Source organism: Pholcus phalangioides, unplaced genomic scaffold (assembly GCF_987345545.1).
Source record: "Pholcus phalangioides strain wild (caught in Gottingen) unplaced genomic scaffold, Ppha-v1.0 ptg000015l_1, whole genome shotgun sequence".
Classification (NCBI taxonomy): Eukaryota; Metazoa; Arthropoda; class Arachnida; order Araneae; family Pholcidae; genus Pholcus; species Pholcus phalangioides.
In genome coordinates, this window is record NW_028301608.1 from 67,204,476 (window position 1) to 67,223,809 (window position 19,334).

Here is a 19,334-nt window from a genome sequence, read left to right on the forward strand (position 1 = left end):
AATTGTTGTAAGAACCTGAATTAGAAAAATAATAAAATACAACCCAATTTATAATCACAAACGAATTTGGAAATTTTCTAAAACTACTTTGATTTGTATTAAAAACCAAGGCTCTTCATGGCCTAAGTCTGAGTATAAACCACAGCTTGAGCATATATCCAAATAATCATTACAGGTTAATATTTGGAAGCACTCTAACTTTGAGAATCTAGGGGAATAAGTGAATCATTCCATCCAGAGGTATTTATGCAAGAGAGACAGTGGTAAACCAAAGAAAAAAAAAATAGAAAATAGAAATGCTAGTAACTATTCAATTTAAATTTAATGTTTCAAAATCCTAATACAATATTGCATTTCATATATGATATATGAAAACATTTGTAAAACTCCCTTTCTACTGGAACAGTTTTCAAAGCAGAGGCACCTGTTCGAAAAAAGAATGAATACAAAAAAAAATTGAAAGAAGAAATATTGTTCCGGATAATGTTTCACAAGTCCTTAAAATGATTAGAGGATGAAACAATTTTCAGAACATCACAGATTTATTCACTGAAAACAGCTATTTTACACGTATTTACAAGCAGACAGAACACGATTGACAAATAAGAATCTCGCACTGAGCTTACAGTCCAACAACTCTGTCCTTCTCTTGTGTTGGCATCACCTTTTAAAGGTACGATAAAAACTTCGAGAAAAACAATATTCCAGGGGATTCTATTTCATTGTACCAATTTGGTGGTGCCACTTAATGGACAGAAAATCAACTTTTCCAGAAGGATCTGGATGTCTCTCTCAAGCTATATCTTTACATTTTCCCATGGGCCATAGGAGATTACTCTTCCGAGGTATTCTCAACAAATTACGCTACACATAATTTTCGTAATAATATTTATAGAGAAATAGTGATAATACTTTTGGGTTCCAAATATTGGATGATTTCAGAACTGAAAATACATTTATTTATTTATTTACTAAAAAAGTCAAAACATTTGAAAAATTCTTTGATAAAAAAAATTGAAAATATATAAATTGGTTTTATTGTTATTAAAAATAAAATAAAAAGTGGAGCATAGCCAGTAAAACTTGCCTGCTGGAACAGCAATTCCCTTGCTTCTCTGTGATACCGAGCACTCTTATCTTGACAAGGGAGAACTTTTAGTATTCTTTAATAATAAAAAAATTCTTCATCATTTATTTATATCATGATCTTTAAAAACAATAAATGCAGGGCTCTCACTCAAAAAATTAGAAAAACTAGAACGGGGTAGGGTACCCCCTCCCCCAACCATCGTATAATAATAATAATAATAAAAATCCCTAAAGAAAAAAATTTCTTTTTTAATTATTATTTCTTTCATAGTACTATTTCAGTATTCTATAAGAATGACTCGAGCCAAAGCGAAATGACTTGATAAGAAAAACAATTTTTGGCCAAAACAGGGTACTATCAACCACAGCTAATTCTTTTCTGCCCCTCCTCACAATACAAATTACTTTTTTTTTGGAGTCTTCTTTCCTTACATTCTTTTTTGGAGTCCTCCACAAGTTGACAGACTGGATATCTGTCAACTCTTTTTGACAATACGTAACAAATTATGAAGACATGCAAGTTTCAAGTTTTTAAGAATGGCGCTCTTTCAAGACACCTTCCAAAAGCAGTGCAAAATGTTAATTAAAAAATCGGATACAAATAAGTCAAGGTGGACCAGATGGTTTTACTGCATTGTCCATCCCTTTTTTAAAAGGATTTGTTTAAATTCTAGTGTTCAATACCAGTGTAATAGTTTTTGACAAATGAAGCATTTTCATTCCCTAGCTCTTTACTGAGCATTGTTTATGCCTCTGCATGCCCTAAATACAGAAGACAACTGAATGCTATTGGGTATCATCAGTTCAGTCACAAAACCTAGAATAGGCCTATGTGCCCATATATGCTTTATTATGCAAACTGTTGTTTCACCTATACACAAGATGTGGACTACAGTTTTGAATGATGAATGGTTACTGTCCAAGACCATGAAGTACTAAACACAAAATTATCTTTTCCATTCAGACAGAAGTTTTCCAGGACTACTCTACTTGTTGAACCCTCAAACTAAACAAATGAAAAATAAATAAACCAAATGGTCCACATACACAAATTTTGTTGATTTGGTAAAAAATGTAGAAAAAGTAGTACAAAACCAAGAAAGTAGGACAAAAGTAGGTCATTTTACCAAAAAGTAGGAAAGGTAGGGTAAGTGGGAACCCTGCCCAATTTATTATCTGGGTGTGCGCCCCCAACGCCCTTCACTGCGAGAAATGGAGCTACGGTTCCATCCGTGTTTGACCAAGGGGATCTTCGGATGAATGCCAGGCATAAAACACTGGTCTATGTGGGTTATTCTCGAAAGATTAGCCTGAATCGTGTCCAAGCAGCACACACAAAATACATGGAAATTACGTGCAGAACTTTTTAAAATCATTTTCTACTTATATTTCTTTCATATTTCATGTCTTTTTAAATATTTATCAATAACTTATAGCCAAATTAAATTTTTCTTAAACTTTTTTTTGTATTTATGACATTTCAAACATATCGGTTGCTGCAAGTAAATGTAAGACCTAAAAAATATCAAATTGTTTGCAGAAAAGGCAAAGAAAAAATATCCATTGATTCTGTAATATCTTAAAAACAATGGATAATTTAAATAAATTGAACTTAAGGGAAAAAAAGAAGTTTTTGTATTAAATATCCTTTTTTGTTGGGGTTTTTTTTTGAAAAACATATAGTAATTGAAAATTATTTTTGCTTTACACCAGCTAGTCCAGAGGTTATCGATGAACTTTTGAAACCATATTGTTCATCAAATTTAAAACATTTGTGAAGTTGTATGCATTATTTTCCCTTATACACATTAATATTTTTTCCCCATGCTTTAATTATTGAGGTTTTACTGTTCATGGGGCAGGGACCAGGAACCTTACCGGAAATGTTTGGCCGAAGGTTTCTCTGTATAGGTTTCACTTATACAGAAAATGTGCACCATAATTTTTAATGATGAATGTTAATTGTTACTGTTCAAGACCATGAAGTTGTGTATATAAATACAAAAAATTATTATTTTTCAACCACGCAAAAGTTTTTAATCACTACTCTACATGTTGAACTTTCAAAATAAGCAATAGAAAAATTAATAAACCAAATGGTCCTTATACACTCCCCACAAAGAACCTGAAAAACGATACAATTTCTGCTTTGGCAGAATCATTAATTGCAATTTACTACATTTGCATTACTCTACATTATATCGATGATTCCCTCAATTAATATGAATTATACAAATTTTGTTGATAGGATTTGGTGGAAAAGTAGGACGAGTGGGAGCCATGTAAATGTAATAATAAACAAACAATAACATGTAATACTCATATAGGCGCAAGTTCCAAGACAAAATTGGAACAACCAAAAAGTCTGAAATGTATTCGCAGAGCGTACTGTTGTTTATTGTATATAGAAATTTTATTAAGCTTCTAGGACGAATCAAACCATAAGAGCTGCATAATGCATGTACAAGTATTAGTTTTATTCATTATTATTTTTATTTTTTTTTGTATTATATGTGATTGTGTGTTGTTTTTGCAATTGAAAAAAATAAATAAAAATGATGTTAAATTTTTAAAACGTATGCACATATTACAAGAAAAAGTAACATAAAAAGTGCTTATATAATACAGAAATTTCAACAATTTTATCAGAAGTGTGGAATATTTATTTCAGCAAACAGCTAAGACACAGGCAAGAAATACAAATCCATAAAATAACAATATTAATAATAATTACAAAACAAAATATTTAAGACATCAGAATAGAGTCAAACATTAACATTGAGTTTTGATGAGTGCTTTTTCCTGGATATTTGGGTTTCTTTTTCAAACATTTTTCAATTTTTCAGATGCTTCATTTTTCTAAATAACCTTTACCTTTCTATGGAGTTTTTTTTGTAAAAACAATAAATTAGGTTATGAAATGTTTCATGTCCATTGCAGAAATCAGATGATACGAATCTGTAACCAAATTGTCTCACAATTTTTATAGCAGAAGATAATGAACCAAAAGTAAAGGGAGATAAAGGTTTAACCAAATCTTCCAGCGCTGTATTTATGCATATAAAGTTACATTTTCATTCGGAATATTGAGAGAAAAATCTGCAGCTTTCACCTTATTCAATGACCTTGTATATTTTACAGTTGGTTTGATAGTTAAATTTCAGAAATGAAAAATAATTGTAAATCAAAAAATACTACATGCCTTCCATCATGCTCTAATTCAGATGGTGACGCATAACGTGCTTTTTCAGCATCTTGCTGATTGGAAAATATGACAAATCCATACCTGTAATATAGAAACACAATAATATATATTGCAATGATAGATGAAAATATTATGTTCTACAGCAGTGTTTCTTAACTTTTTCCAGCTCATAGCCTCCTATGGATCACTTTTTTTTTGTGCCCCCTTCCCCACCCCCTATCCAGAGCTTCCTCTACCCTCATCCAAGAGTGAGATACTTTCTACTTATCAAATTTAGTCTAATCGAAACGAAATTTATTATGAATGAAATATCAATAAATCAGATCAATCTCTGGAATCCTGGCTAGGCATGGATTCAAAATGTGGATTATCATCTCTCCCAGGAATAAAATTATATGATAAAAAATGGTATATGTAAAATACGGGACGATCCAATGAACCTGCACGATAAATCAACCCTCCCAACATATCAACCATTGTTCTGAGGGCACTCCATACTTAGCTGGAAGTAACAGCTTACATATGAAAATCATAGTACCAGATCCCATATAGTGCAGCCGCCCTCCCTCCATTATAGACATGAAGACCCAGGTCATGCCCACATAGACCCAAGGTTTAAGATGGCCCTGGTTCTATGGATGGATCTGATGGATTCTGAAAGTAGTAATATTTTTCAACCATGTTTTACTTTTAAAGCTATTTTTCTCTTCACAGCTCTCTATGAGTCCCTTCACCACCTGTCGTGATTCACCTTTCTTCTGATTTTCTCTTGTGGCCCCCTAGAATATCCCAGGAACACAAGGGAGCCATATTGCCCCAGGTTGAGAAGCACTGACAGGATACCATCTGATTTTTATAATGCAGTTAATGTTCCTTATAATGACCCCGCCCTTTCGTTCCATAGAAATGAATGTTATATTTGGAGGTCATTATATTATATCCAAAATTTGGAAAAAATTAGCTTTTTCATAGAATTCACCTTTATTAACCATAACATTCAGAGAGAAGAAAAAAATTATATTCGTCCCTTTGTTATAAGCAGTTGTAGTGAAAAATGCATCAAGTTAGAAAATAATAAAAGTTTAATAATTACACATACCAGTAACGAATTTTCCAACATCATAGGTCAAACACAATTTTGAGTAAAAATACAGATTTTATACATTTCTTTGTAAAAAAGAAGCAGGGCAGAGCTTAGTCCAGACATTACATTAGGTAGAATGGTCTTTGTAGTTCATTATACATTATATTGGATGAAAAATAACATGGGGCATGTATAGGAAAAACAATCAGAACTTATTGCACCGGCCATTACAATGGAACTGTCACACACACACACACAATAACATTAGTTATTATAATGAATGTTGACTGCATATTATTGTTCTTCTCAGAGTCATTTCACTAAATTGATCACATGGCAATTTTAGTCCAACAATCAGTTAGGATTTTTTTCATATTCATGGTTGCTGTCTCTTTCCCAGCTTTTTTTTTTGAAAACACTATTGAGGTAATAATTTACAGTCTACAATCAAATAAAATCAAATAAATCAAAAAATAAGAATGTAAAATTTGATCAGCTGCTGCTGCAGCTACACCTGCTGCTATATAGCCCTGGATCCACCTCTCTCATGTAGAAAGTGTGGTTTTCTGTAGGTGCAATAAAAAGGGTATGCAAATTGCAAGTTATGTATTGCATAATTTACACACTATATCCATCATTATTTAATCTGCAAATCCTGAGTATTAGAATTTCATTATGAGCAACATAGCAAAGGCTTCGTAAGTTTAAATCAGCAATGGGTTGAGTAATGGTCCTTCTTCCTGTGGCCGAGTAATTGCACAGGTACTCATTGATGAGTGGTTGCTTTCAAAACAATAACAACATTTATTTAGCTAAGGAGGATAGAGAAATTACCAACCTTCAGTTGCTATGTACTGATCACATCACCTTACCATAAATACAAAAAATATCCCGAGGGTGACCGTTATCATTTTTCTCCTCCGTGGGTCCCGCGCTATATTTGTCAGTATAATTTTTCCCTTCTTTCCTTCTTCATTTAGCAGCTTCCCTGATGAGTCATTCCGGGTACTGGAAATCCGGGTACTGATTTCCGTATCTTACAGGTTGTTTCTATGAAATATACCCAACTGTGATGTTTTTTCACGCGCAGAAAAATTAGTAAAGGAGAAGCTCTGCTACTATACTTTAACAAAAATTAACTGGAATTTAAAAAGAAATGACTAAGACATGTTCTTCTTTCCAGAAAGCATCTCCTTGAATCATTGGACTCCCCTCCAGGGCCCAACTTTGACTTGATGGGGCCCTGGGCAAAAGAGGGATTGAGGGCTCCCCTCAACTATGGTCGAAGATGTTTGGTACATCAGCAAATACTGCACATATTATTTCTAAACACATAAAAAAAATATTCATTATTTTAAATGAAAAATATATTTTGTAAAAATATAAATATAATCGTTCATGAAATATCTTATAATAAATGTTTTTTCACACACTAATATTAGCGAAATCATTGATAATGTCATAAAAATCTAATTTTTTAGTTATCTTATCTTATACTCGTGTATAAGCCGAGTTTTTTTGTGGAAAAATTTGTTCCCGGAGGGGGGGGGGGTCGGCTTATACTCGAGCAATTTTCAGAGAAAATATCGACCCCCGCAATCAGTAGTCATTTTTGTAGCAATGTTCGAGAAACTTGCATTATTGGTATGGAATATGTTAAAACCCCACAGAACCGATAATGTCAAACTGAAGCAAAGAAATCGAAAACATCATTGGCTTTGATACCAGGTGGGCTAACGTCAATTGTACAGATGTGAGAATCAACAAGCCTTTCAAAGACTATTTGAGGAATTTGTGGATCAAATGGATGAGTTCCGATGATAAAGAAACCACAAAAAAAAAAGCGGTGCCTTGAGGAAACTTGGCATTGGCCTAGTGTGCCAATGGGTACATGAGACATGGAATTCTGTTTCTACCAAAATTATCATCCAATCCTTCAAAAAGTGTTGCATCAGCAGTGTGATGGACAGAACTGAAGATGATATCCTCTTTGAAAATGGCGATGACAGCTCAGATGAAGATAAAAATGAAAATGCCACACCCCCTATGATGATCTGATGGATTACGATTGGAGACAGAAGAAACAGATTAAAAAGTTCGAATCATTTTCTATTGTAAATTCCCGTAAGCTATTCCTTTTGCATGAAAAAATATAAGAATTTTTTTCTCTCTAAAATGCATGGATTTTTTTGTGGTCGGCTTATATACGGATTTTCAATTTATTGCGGTTTTGGTTGTCCTGAAGTGGGGAAGGGGGGGGGGGTCAGCTTATATACAAGTCGCCTTATACACGAGTATATAGGGTATATAAAATTGTGTGTATGTTCTCTATACAAATCTACAATTTTTGATCGCAGCAAATTTTGCATATATATACCAAATGGGACCCAACTTGAACGATAGGCTACTTTAAAAGTTTGTCAGACTTGGGCAAATGCCCCAAATGGGCAAAAAACTGTCGGGCAACAACGGTTTCTGGGCCTCACCAATCACTTTCAGAATGTTTATTTTAGTTACCATGGTTCCTCAGCAATGCGTTTAAAATGTGTATATGCCTTTAAAATGGTTTGTCACTTCTTTAATGCTGCCAGTATAGGTATTAGTTTATGCCTTTATAATGATTTGGCACTTTTTAATCGTCCTAGTAATGAGGCTTTTTTAATAGATGTCAGAATCATCATCAGCATAACTCTGAGGGTCAGGCAAAGGATGATCCCCATAGGAATCAGTGTTAAAATTGTCGATTTTACTGTAGAAAAGCGGAAATTTAGTGGGGTTTTCCACCACAACAATAATTTAAAAAATTGTATTGAATTCACGACTTTTGAAATACTGAGTTCGCATAGAGATACGAAACCCAGAAAATTAAATATAAAGTAATTAGCCGGATTTACTTTTGAGTTGAGTATCCATACAATAACATTGATTTCCAATTTTTATTTATATCTTCCAAAGCGGGAAAATAAGAATTAATGTCTCTATATTGTCTTATATTACCCAATTGCATCAATCCACATACTTTAAGATGTTTTAAATTAATTATGGGCCCATATAAATTACATCGAAGAACTGCAGCTTTAATCAAGCATTTTTTGAATGAAAAACAGGTAGATCGATAACTTGAAGTTTAAAAAAATTCAAAATTTCTAGCTCCCATTAAAAAGAATAAAAAAACTATTCATTTTTATGTTTCTTTAATTCAGATTTGTTTCTTTCATGAATCGCACAGGAAGTCGCCATATTGGTTACCTTGTATGTCCCTCAAAAAAAGGGGGAATATCACGTGATCCAAAAAGCCTCATTGCATTCAGAATTTCTGGGTCTTTACTCTTTGGTGTTTTCATTGCTCGAAGAGTTTTATAATTTTGCTTGTCACTACACAATTCACCTTAGCCAATTTTTCATAGCGTGCAAAACTGTCTCAAACATGCTACCACTACTAAACCAGACATGCACCTCGTCCATCTTCCTCTGCCGAACTTCTAACGAATTGGTACATGTTGGAATGTGTATGTATGGTGAACCTTTTGTGAAGTTTGTTTCTGTGTAATGCTTTCTATGTGTAGTGCTGCCATCTGCAATCAATTTTTTAAACTATGAGTTTTTTCCTTCTCAACGCATAGAGAGTGAAGTATAATGAATGAATAATTGCAACATTGTAGGCCTGCTGATCTCTGCTGCGAGACTTTTTAATGGGGAGAATGGCTTGCATTTGCACCTCAAAGTTGGGAACCGCAGAAAACCAACTTCAGCCAACCACCAACTGCGGTGACGGTGGCATTTGAACCCAAATCCTTGTGATGCGAGTCCATCGCTATGACCACTCAACCACCACAGTGGCTCTCGAACATGCTGTGTAAAGTCTATTAATTATTGGTATAATATTAAAATTAATGTTTAATAGGATTTGCTAATGGTGGGCATTTTAGAAATACAGTCAAACCCTGTTATACTGTACCATTTGCCGAGCCAATAAAAGTTCACTATAACCCAATATAACCCAAGGTTCACTATATCCAAATTTGTTGAAACATTGAAATTAGTTAAATAGGTGTTCAGTTGGGACCATTGGCCTACGCAAGGGGGAATTTGGGGTTCTAACCCACCTTAAGCCAAGATTATAGTGTTATTTTGCAGAAAAACACGTACACTCCCCAAGAAGGAAAAAAATCTGAAACCCCCCCAATTTGAGCAAATTCTGCGTACGCCTATGGTTGGGACCACTGAAAAAGTTCACTATAACCGAGATTCACTATATCCCGGGTTCACTATAGCGATGTTTGACTGCAGTATGACGCGATTTAAGAGAAATTCTCTCTTTCAAAATTTTATAATTTAAAATTTATAAAAATTTGAGTAAAATACATAAGATAAAGTTCTTACCCCCCACGTGCAAAACATGGAGACCTGGACAAATGCCTATGAGGGAAATTGAGCCGTGCACCCACTTCTACTTCTTCCACACAAAGCCGGTACTGTAAAAATGAGATGCCTAAAGAACAATATTTTAGGGGGTTTGGGTTATTTCGCTGATTTTTCTTATTTGTGGCCATCCCAGGAACGTAACCCAGCAAATACAGAAGGACTGTATATAACAAATGACTAGAACATAAACTATAACAATAAACTATATAAATAAAATATATTAAATTTAACTTCCATACATTTTGTATTCATCTAATATATTTCTTTTCAGTTCCATTTTTTTAGTTATTTATAGTCACTTTTTTGGATGTGCCTACAGGGTTGTTTGGTTTTAACCAACTGGTTTTTTTCAAAAAAATCAGATAAAAGTGGCCTAAATATCATTTTTTTCTCCTGAAAAATATCATATTTGTTCATTATTAGCCAAAATGCTTCATTTTTACCTCGTTTTATATCCTTGGGGTACATTCTGACAGTATATCTTTAAATGATATAAGATTTTATAAGTGGTTTTTTTTCAAAAAGTCTCATAAAAGTGGCCAGAATATATATATATTTTTCATATGAAGTATCTTAGTCATTTAAAGTTATATATAAAAGCCAAAACTTCATTCTTACAACATTTTCTAACCTTTGGCTACATTCTGATGCTCTATCTTTAGCAAATTCATGAATAAGGATTGCATCACACATCTAAATGTAGTGGTGTATTATCTCACAGGGTTTCTTTTTCCCTTCACAAAGAAGCAGCTACAGTAGTGACACGATCATGCTAGGGGCAGGTGGTCCTATAATCCAATAAAGACACCAGCTGTCCTTAAAGGACAAAGACTAGTGTACTAGTACTTACGTTACCTCACATACATTTTCATTCCCATAAGAAGTAACACATCTCCTAATCTCCTACTGTATATCTCTGTCTTAATATTCAATAGTTGTTTTTTTTATACTTTCACACACACACTGTTAAGCCCAGTTAATCAAGGTTCTACTGTATAGTAGTAACAGATTTATAAAAAATAATCAGCTATATACAGGGTGATTATAGTTTAAGTTTTGATTCCAAAACTATACAATAAGTACTGATCGGAATGACCTGAAAATTTGCATGGATACTCCTGAAGCAATGGACGTTTCTTTCGCAAAAGAAAAAAGTGAAAAATGTGCAAGTAGATGATGCTGTACTTGGCCAGCAGTATAATCTATTTTGTGCAACCACATCATTTCGGCACTTCCACAGCATCAGTGTGTGGATAGAACTTCTATCAAGATGCACATTGCAATACCAGCAAAGCAGCTGCTGAAGACCCATTTTGACAGGATGCACCTTAACCCTTGCAACTTCTGGCTTTGGGGGTACCTCAAAATGTTATAAACTATGGTCAGATTGCAAACTTTGGTGAATTGTGATCTCCAGCACATTCCCTATATGTTAGAAGTTCCTCATTCCTCAGGAATATGAACGGGGGAAAGAGGGTGCGTTTGGTTTAATAAAGCTGAATTGCAAGCACATCCACATTATGACCATGGCATACTCCGATTCTGCTGTTGAACAAGAATTTTTGTGCTTTCAGCCTCATAGCCAGAACACGCGGTGGACAACATACACTCATTGCCATAAAAATTTGCGCACAAGAAATAATTGTGGGATCGAAACGAAAGTTGGCCTGAAGGTACATGTCGGGCAGATATGCAAATGATTAGAAATGCAGCGTGATTGCACATTGCGTAATGCCACTAGAGGGCGTTGAACTTCGTTCTCCTTGGAGTATAAAACAGGTAAGCAGAGTTTGCTGGAGTGTATTTAATCGTTTGCAAAGGAAATGCTGAGGCAGACATGCCGTTACGCCGCCGTCGAAGACCATATGAGCAGTTGTCAGAGTTCGATAGGGGAAGAATCATCGGGATGATGGAAGCTGGGTGGTCAGCTCGGCGAGTAGCTCGTCAACTAGGCCGTTCTGATTTTACTGTGAGGCGGTGTTGGGACCAGTGGACAGAAGAGACGTCATTTACACGGCGACCAGGTTCAGGACGCCCTCGACAGACCAGTCATCGAGAAGAACGTCACATCATCCGAAACGCACGCGTAGAGCCAACTGCCTCATTGGCCGCTATCCAGACACAGGCAGCAGCTTCACTAGGGGCCCCTGTGTCTTCCCGAACCATTGCAAGGCGCCTGGCTGAAGGACATCTGGCATCGAGGCGCCCATTACGTGTGCTGCCAATGACACCCACCCACCAACGTCTCCGTTTGGAGTGGTGTCGAGCACGACGGGATTGGACTGCAACGGAATGGAACCAGGCCGTCTTCAGCGACGAATCGAGATTCAACTTGAGCAGTGATGACAATCGTGTTCGTGTGTGGAGGCCCAGTGGTGAACGCTTCAATCCTGCCTTCGCTTTACAGCAACACACCGCTCCCACAGCTGGTGTCATGGTATGGGGTGCCATTGCTTACAATACACGGTCATCGCTAATATTGATCCATGGCACAATGACAGCCCAGCGGTACGTCCAGAACATCCTTCAGCCACATGTGTTGCCACTCATGGCAGGGCTTCCAGGAGCCATTTTTCAACAAGACAATGCTAGGCCACACACAGCAAGTATGTCACAAGACTGCCTCCGCCATATTACCACCCTTCCCTGGACTGTTCTATCCCTAGATTTGTCACCAATCGAGCATATCTGGGATCATTTGGGACGGCAAGTTGGACACCCTACGAGGTTGGTCGATCTAGAGGCGCATTTACAGCAACTGTGGAATGAGATGTCTCAGGACATCATACAGAACTTGTATGCCTCAATGCCCGCTCGTATCGCATCGTGCATTCGTGCTAGAGGGGGTCCAACAGAGTACTAAAACTTCTGTTCATCTGTACTTTTTTCGGCAATAAATGATCCTTTTTCTTGGATTTTCTAATCACTTACTTATATCAACGTAGTACTTACATGTGTAAAATTTAGTTTCATTTTGACGACTTCTTCTGGGTGCGCAAATTTTTATGGCAATGAGTGTATTTAACATTTTTTGAGTAAGTTGTAGTTATTTGTTCAATTACTTCATTTTTTTTTGTGATGTTTCCGTGAATTATGGACTCGTGCAATGCTATAATTAAGTTATAGTTTTGCCATGACTGGCTATCGTTTCCATTCTGCGAGCAAATTTCCCACATGTTGGGTGATGTCATTAATTTTACATTTTTAAGTATTTTTTCCCCTTTATCAAACAAAATTGAATTTTTTCAGGAATATTCATGTAAAATTTCAAGTCATTCTGACAATTGTTCTTTTTTTACAGTGTTTTGAGATCAGAACCTTAGTTATAATCACCCTGTATATCGTAAATCACTGCTAATTAATCTGCATTATTTATGCTTCATTAAATACATTATATTCACCTAATTTTTATTACTTTTGCAAAATAGCTTCCTAATTAAGTATACTGAAAGTAAATGGAGAAAAACCTTTATATATTATATGATTAATAATAACATTAAAAGAATTTTCAAACACACAAGTAATCCATTGAGTTAAGCAAAAAATAATTAAATTGCAAAAGTTGGTTTTTGTTAAAATGTAATAAATATTTATTGATTAATTAGCATGGGAATAGTGTTAATTACATTAATAAACATTTTATTTTAGTTAATTATTGGAAGTGTGAATGATTTTTCAGAAATTTCATTGTTTTTAATGTTTATACTATTTAAAACAAAAAAACCGGTTTGAACCAAAAAAAACCTGGTTTGAACCAAAAAAACCTGGTTTAAACCAAAAAAACCCGGTTTTTTGGTTTTTTTCAAAAAAACCGATTTTTTTACCAATCCTGATAAAGTGTTAACATGAATGAATGATCTACATATGGTTTAAGGTAATATAGTTTGTAAATTACATAACACTGTTTATTTTGCAAATATTTTACATGAGTTTTCCATTTAAGGCTATGATTGATATGAATACAGTGGAACTTTGGTTAATGAGCAATTCGCATAATGAGCAAAAATTTAGAACAAATTTTGATGTGGTCAACGAGCCATGATTCGCATTACAGGCCAAAATTTTGCACTTCATTTATTCTGTTGTCGAACAAGAGTTTTTGTGCTTTCAACCTCATAGCCAGAACACGCGGTGGACAACATATTTAACATTTTTTAAGTAAGTTGTAGTTATTTGTTCAATTACTTCATTTTTTGTGATGTTTCCATGAATTATGAAATCGTGAATGCTATAATTAAGGTATCATTTTGCCATGACTGGCTATCGTTTCCATTCTGCGAGCAAATTTCCCACATATTGGATGATGTCATTAATTTTACAGTTTTAAGTATTTTTTCCCCTTTATCAAATAAAATTGAATTTTTTCAGGAATATTCATGTAAATTTTCAAGTCATTCTGACAATTGTTCTTTTTTTACAGTGTTTTGAAATCAGAACCTTAGTTATAATCACCCTGTATATCGTAAATCATTGCTAATTAATCTGCATTATTTATGCTTCATTAAATACATTATATTCACCTAATTTTTATTACTTTTGCAAAATAGCTTCCTAATTAAGTATACTGAAAGTAACTGGAGAAAAACCTTTATATATTATATGATTAATAATAACATTAAAAGAATTTTCAAACACACAGTAATCCATTGAGTTAAGCAAAAAATAATTAAATGGCAAAAGTTGGTTTTTGTTAAAATTTAATAAATATTTACTGATTAATTAGCATGGGAATAGTGTTAATTACATTAATAAACATTTTATTTCTGTTAATTATTGGAAGTTTGAATGATTTTTCAGAAATTTCGTTGTTTTTAATGTTAATACTATTTAAAACAAAAAAACCGGTTTAAACCAAAAAAAACCTGGTTTAAACCAAAAAAACCCGGTTTTTTGGTTTTTTTCAAAAAAACCGGTTTTTTTACCAACCCTGCTGCCTATACATGGTATTATATCAATCTATTCTGGAATTATGATAAGCATATGGAAAAGAGGATAAAATTAGAATTTTCAAAAGAAAAGCTTTCATGATTTTTTTTTTATTGTTTTTCATTTTTAATAATAATGATAGACAAAATGAGAAAAAAAAAATACCCTCTGGGCCTTTTCTTTATATGATCTTGAACTATGAGACAGTCGACGACTTTACCGAATTTCGAAAAGAATTCTTGCAATTCTTTTTTGGTAACCTTATAAATTAAGATGATAAAAATCTACATTAATAAGGAATGAATAAGAAATTAATACACTAAGATGATAATGTTTGCTAACTCTTAAAAAATTCAGATCAAAATCATAATGTGTGTCTCATTCCTTGACAAATTGTATCACTGATGATTAAATAAGTGAAAATGCTTCATAATTTCTTGAAATGAAAAATTAGCAAATCAAATTCAGAACTGATATAAATTAAAAAAAAAATAACACAATTAAATTTAGTAAAATTGACAGTCACATAAATTTAGTGTTCATAAATTTTAGCGACAACATAGATTTTTGTTTTGATTACATTTACATTTTAAATGAAGTTACCTACCCTATAGCTGATGTTGCCCACAAAGATTCTTCGTTTCAAACGAGCTGCTGGCATATTCTCTTTCTCTAGTTCCAGCTGTTCGAGACGTCGTTCGATTCTGGGCTGCTGAATGGGATTGAATGGAGAATCTTCATCAATTTCATCATCAGGGGAGGACAGCTGGAGTCCAACCTGAAGTGCATTGAACCCCAAATCAGGTTCAGAAGCCCGGGGCTCAAACAGCCTGTACTTCCTTGGTGATGGTGTCCTGCAAAGGCGCTCCCGCAAAGCTTGGGCTGAGAAGCGTCCATTTTCTCTGATGGGAGTAGAAACAGGAGTTGCTGGTAAGCTGGATCGGTAGAATGCACCTGGTGGATTTCCGGGCAGACACACTGCATTGAATCCCATAAAGGACTCTGTATGCAATTTGTAGAGGTAACTGAAGCGAAATCCCAACATGATGATCAGCACGTTAGAGTTGCTTACTCACTTGCTTCATTGAGAATTAGTTCGATTGTTTCTGCATTCATTGATCCTGAAATTAAATTTGCATAAACAAAAAAAAATTATTAATTGAAAAGCAATTTTAGTGATTGGGAGAACGCAAATAACACTCCATGAAATATTTACTCCTTCAGCAAGCCTGAATCTAACCCTTCATTTCCCATTTGTTGATTGATGATAGTGTAGTTTGACACTTTTAATAACAATTGCTAAGTATTTTGGCAACTATTAGAGATGCCCCACAATTTCGTACATAGACTGTCCCAATTTTCCATACTTGTTTTAAGGAAATATGATCATTTCACACTTCTCTTAAGATTATACTATCATATACACTCACATAAAATTTATCACTTTCAATCATTTTCTTGTACTGAATGTAAATGAATACAAAACATACATGCATGCAAATGCACCAGAGCTTGAGAAGTCAAAAAAATATTTAGGCACCAGCCAAATTTCTTAGTTTTTTTTTACTCACAAAAAATAGTCATAAATAGTGTTTTCTTTTACTTTCTCATGTTAAAAGCCATACCGTGGACCTCAGAAAATTTTGTCATCCTCATACTCCAATTTTGAAATTTGGATACCAGACTTTTTCCGGGTATCCAGATTCTTTTAAATAAACAACGACGGTCAAGCATGTTGCATAAATAAGCATATTCTAGGTATAAAAAAATTGAAACCCAGACTTTTTCCGGGTATCCAGATTCTTCAGATCAAATTATAATGACCTGTAAATATGCCATGGGCTGCTTGAGTGATCTGGAACTGCGTAATGGTGATCTGCAAATATGCCGTAGGACACTTAATTCATCTGGAACTGCACCACAGTTACTTAAGTAATCTGAAAATGTACGCCGCTTAGTTCATTTTTTAAATTAAGTTTCAAGTTGTAGCGCACATCGGATGACTTAAAGGACACATTTTAGCCGCGGACTATTTCAGCACCTCCTAGAGATAGAGGAGGTGCTCTATCTCTAGGAGGTGCTGGCTATTTACGCTTTAAACAAAGCGCGACTTTAATGTTTTTAATATAAAAAAACATTCTTTTTAAAAAAAGTCAGTCATGCCCGTATTAAAAACATATGAGTTCCCTAAATGATAAGTAGAAGCGCGTGAAAAAATTGATGAATTAAGATATAGATTTCAATACCTTTTATATAGATCGATCTCCGAAAACTGCTATTTATGGCTTCCTCTTAATGAAACAGTCTTTAGATTAAAAGTCGATATGTAAATACTCCGAAGGGATATGAAAAGAGGAATTAAAATAGGAGATATGTGAGAGCTCACTTGTAAGTCTCAAAATGCATTATTTAGATGGGACATGGGAGCCATGACGGGAAGTAAACATAACAATCGGCTGTTGCCATATCTCGACGAGCTTACATCGTGGTCTAAAAATTAATTTGATTGATCATAAAATTTCAATTAGACGTCGACAATTAAAATTTGATCCAAAAAGTTTATCTTATCTGCCTCAAACAAAATTCTTATCTCTCTATCATACAAAACTTTTGTTAGTTTTTAATATGTTTTTCTACTGTTATAGTCACAGCATTGGTGCTGCTGTCTATAGTCCGTTTCAGGTTAACTTTGCAGTGAAGAGGAAGCTACGAGGGAACCGCATCACTCGTTGCTATGACAACGAAAGCCTCTTAACCTATGTATCCATGCGCGGCCTCGGTAAGGTATGGCTGATTCTCGCCAATCTCGCAGAAAAAAATATTTTTTACGTGTAACGTAATGCTTGTAGAAAAAATTGCAGTCAGTTAGTAACAAAAAATTAGCTAATGAAAAAAAAAAATCACTGTCGATACTTTCAGAAATCAAAGTTGCGGTTTTTGAAATCATTTTTTTTTTATTGAAAAGTATCTTAGTAACTCCTATTAACCCGGTTTTCACGTTTGAATTTGGGAATAGCCCCAAATAATAATGAAAATGATACAGAAAAATTTAGAATTCTTTTACTCACTTTTCTTGCCGAAATTTTCGTCGCTCACCCACCCGAACGCATATACGTCGATGCCACTTATTATCACTACAGTTTTAGTCATTTTTCACGGATTCCCATTCTATGGAATCCTCACTTGACGTTGTAGAATTATCTGATTCTTTATTACTTATTAATTGTTGTTGCTCCAACATGTGTTCCATCAGGCCACCTGCAACCCAAAATTCCTCTTCTTTTTCAATAACGTGCTTTATGCATTATTGCCAAAAAGAACGGAGAACGGAGAACGTTTTAGCGTGTCTATCTCTGGTGAAAAGCAAGATACAACTGTCACAGAAGAAAAAAATACACTGCAAGCCTAAACCATTGTGGGTCTCTCTCTCTCGCTTATTTATATTTATCTGGAGAGACACTGAAGGGTCATCTGGAGGAACAGCCTCTGCTGTGGGGGAGGAAGTTGGTGTGGGTGAAAAAGAGACATTACTTATGTCAACACCCTCCGCTATCGGCTATTGGAATTCAGAAACCACCCCTATCCTACGAACACGGCAAGAAATAGGTATAAAAAAAAGGGGGGGTCTGGAACCGTAACCTACCCCCATAAAGAGAGCCTCTCACAACGGTATCGGCGCTGTCGTGAAAGAGGGACACTTCCTGTAATCTATAAGTGAATATCTGAATTCGTTGGAGGTTATTTTCGCGAGAAAAAAAAAACCTGATTGAATATTCGTCTGGGTGTGTAGGCCTATAACTACATGCAAAACTGAATGAAAAATTGTATCGGAAAAAATTCAACAAAATGACGATATAATATATGTATATAACTCTGTGCAATCAAAAAAAAAAAAAGCACGATAGTAATATTGGCGGGGAAAATTTCTTGGAAATCGCGCCAAAATGTTCTTGAGCTCGCCATGAATTTTTGATAATGGTAACCAATATATTTCTAATTTAAAAATTTTAAACGAATATACATTGGTTCGAAACGGTATTTTTTCAGTATCTTTTTCAAAATCATAAAAAAATTTGAAATATTCTATATAAATGATCATCAGAAACCTCCGATGTATGGGAACTATATTTTGCGCGAAGGAATACACTCTCTACCTTTCTCTCCACTGCAAAGTTAACCTGAAACAAACTATAGTATAAAAATTAAAAATGACTTATATGACGATGATCAAGTCTGTGTTAAAGAATTAGTTTTCATTTAAGTCAGTTCCCAATTGACAAAACGAACAAACTGAACTGCGTCAAATAAAAATTTGAATTATTTTCACGGCACATTAAGGAAAACGCCCAACATAAAGCACCAGCAAAAAAGCAGACGGAAGGGAAAAATAGTTTTTTCCGGCTGTTTGATTTGTAGTGTTGGTGGTGCCAGCTAATTATAGAATTAGAAGTGACTAATGTAGTGATCATGGAGGAAAGAATAACAGGAGGTGACGCGACCAGCGCCTCCGTTGAGAAAGCATGGGGAATCTAGGTTGCCAGATGAAGCCAGTGGTCGCTCTATTAAAGGGACCGAGTAAACACAAACAAACCGTGGCTTCCCATG

The 19,334-nt window shown here is 34.7% G+C and overlaps 1 protein-coding gene across 1 annotated transcript in view; it reads right to left on the reverse strand.

The window, feature by feature from the left end:
• The window catches only part of LOC149076565 (putative RNA-binding protein EEED8.10), a 68,016-nt gene extending 50,859 nt beyond the window's left edge, over positions 1–17,157 (reverse strand). The window contains exons 1-5 of the mRNA XM_089244149.1: positions 16,976–17,157; positions 15,337–15,850; positions 14,895–14,989; positions 4,292–4,375; positions 1,088–1,163 (exon numbers count right to left, since the gene is read on the reverse strand). Coding sequence (XP_089100275.1) covers positions 1,088–1,163; positions 4,292–4,375; positions 14,895–14,989; positions 15,337–15,774 — 693 coding nt within the window. The 5' untranslated portion in view covers positions 15,775–15,850; positions 16,976–17,157. The remainder of the gene's footprint in view (positions 1–1,087; positions 1,164–4,291; positions 4,376–14,894; positions 14,990–15,336; positions 15,851–16,975) is intronic.
• Between the last annotated feature and the right edge of the window lie 2,177 nt (positions 17,158–19,334).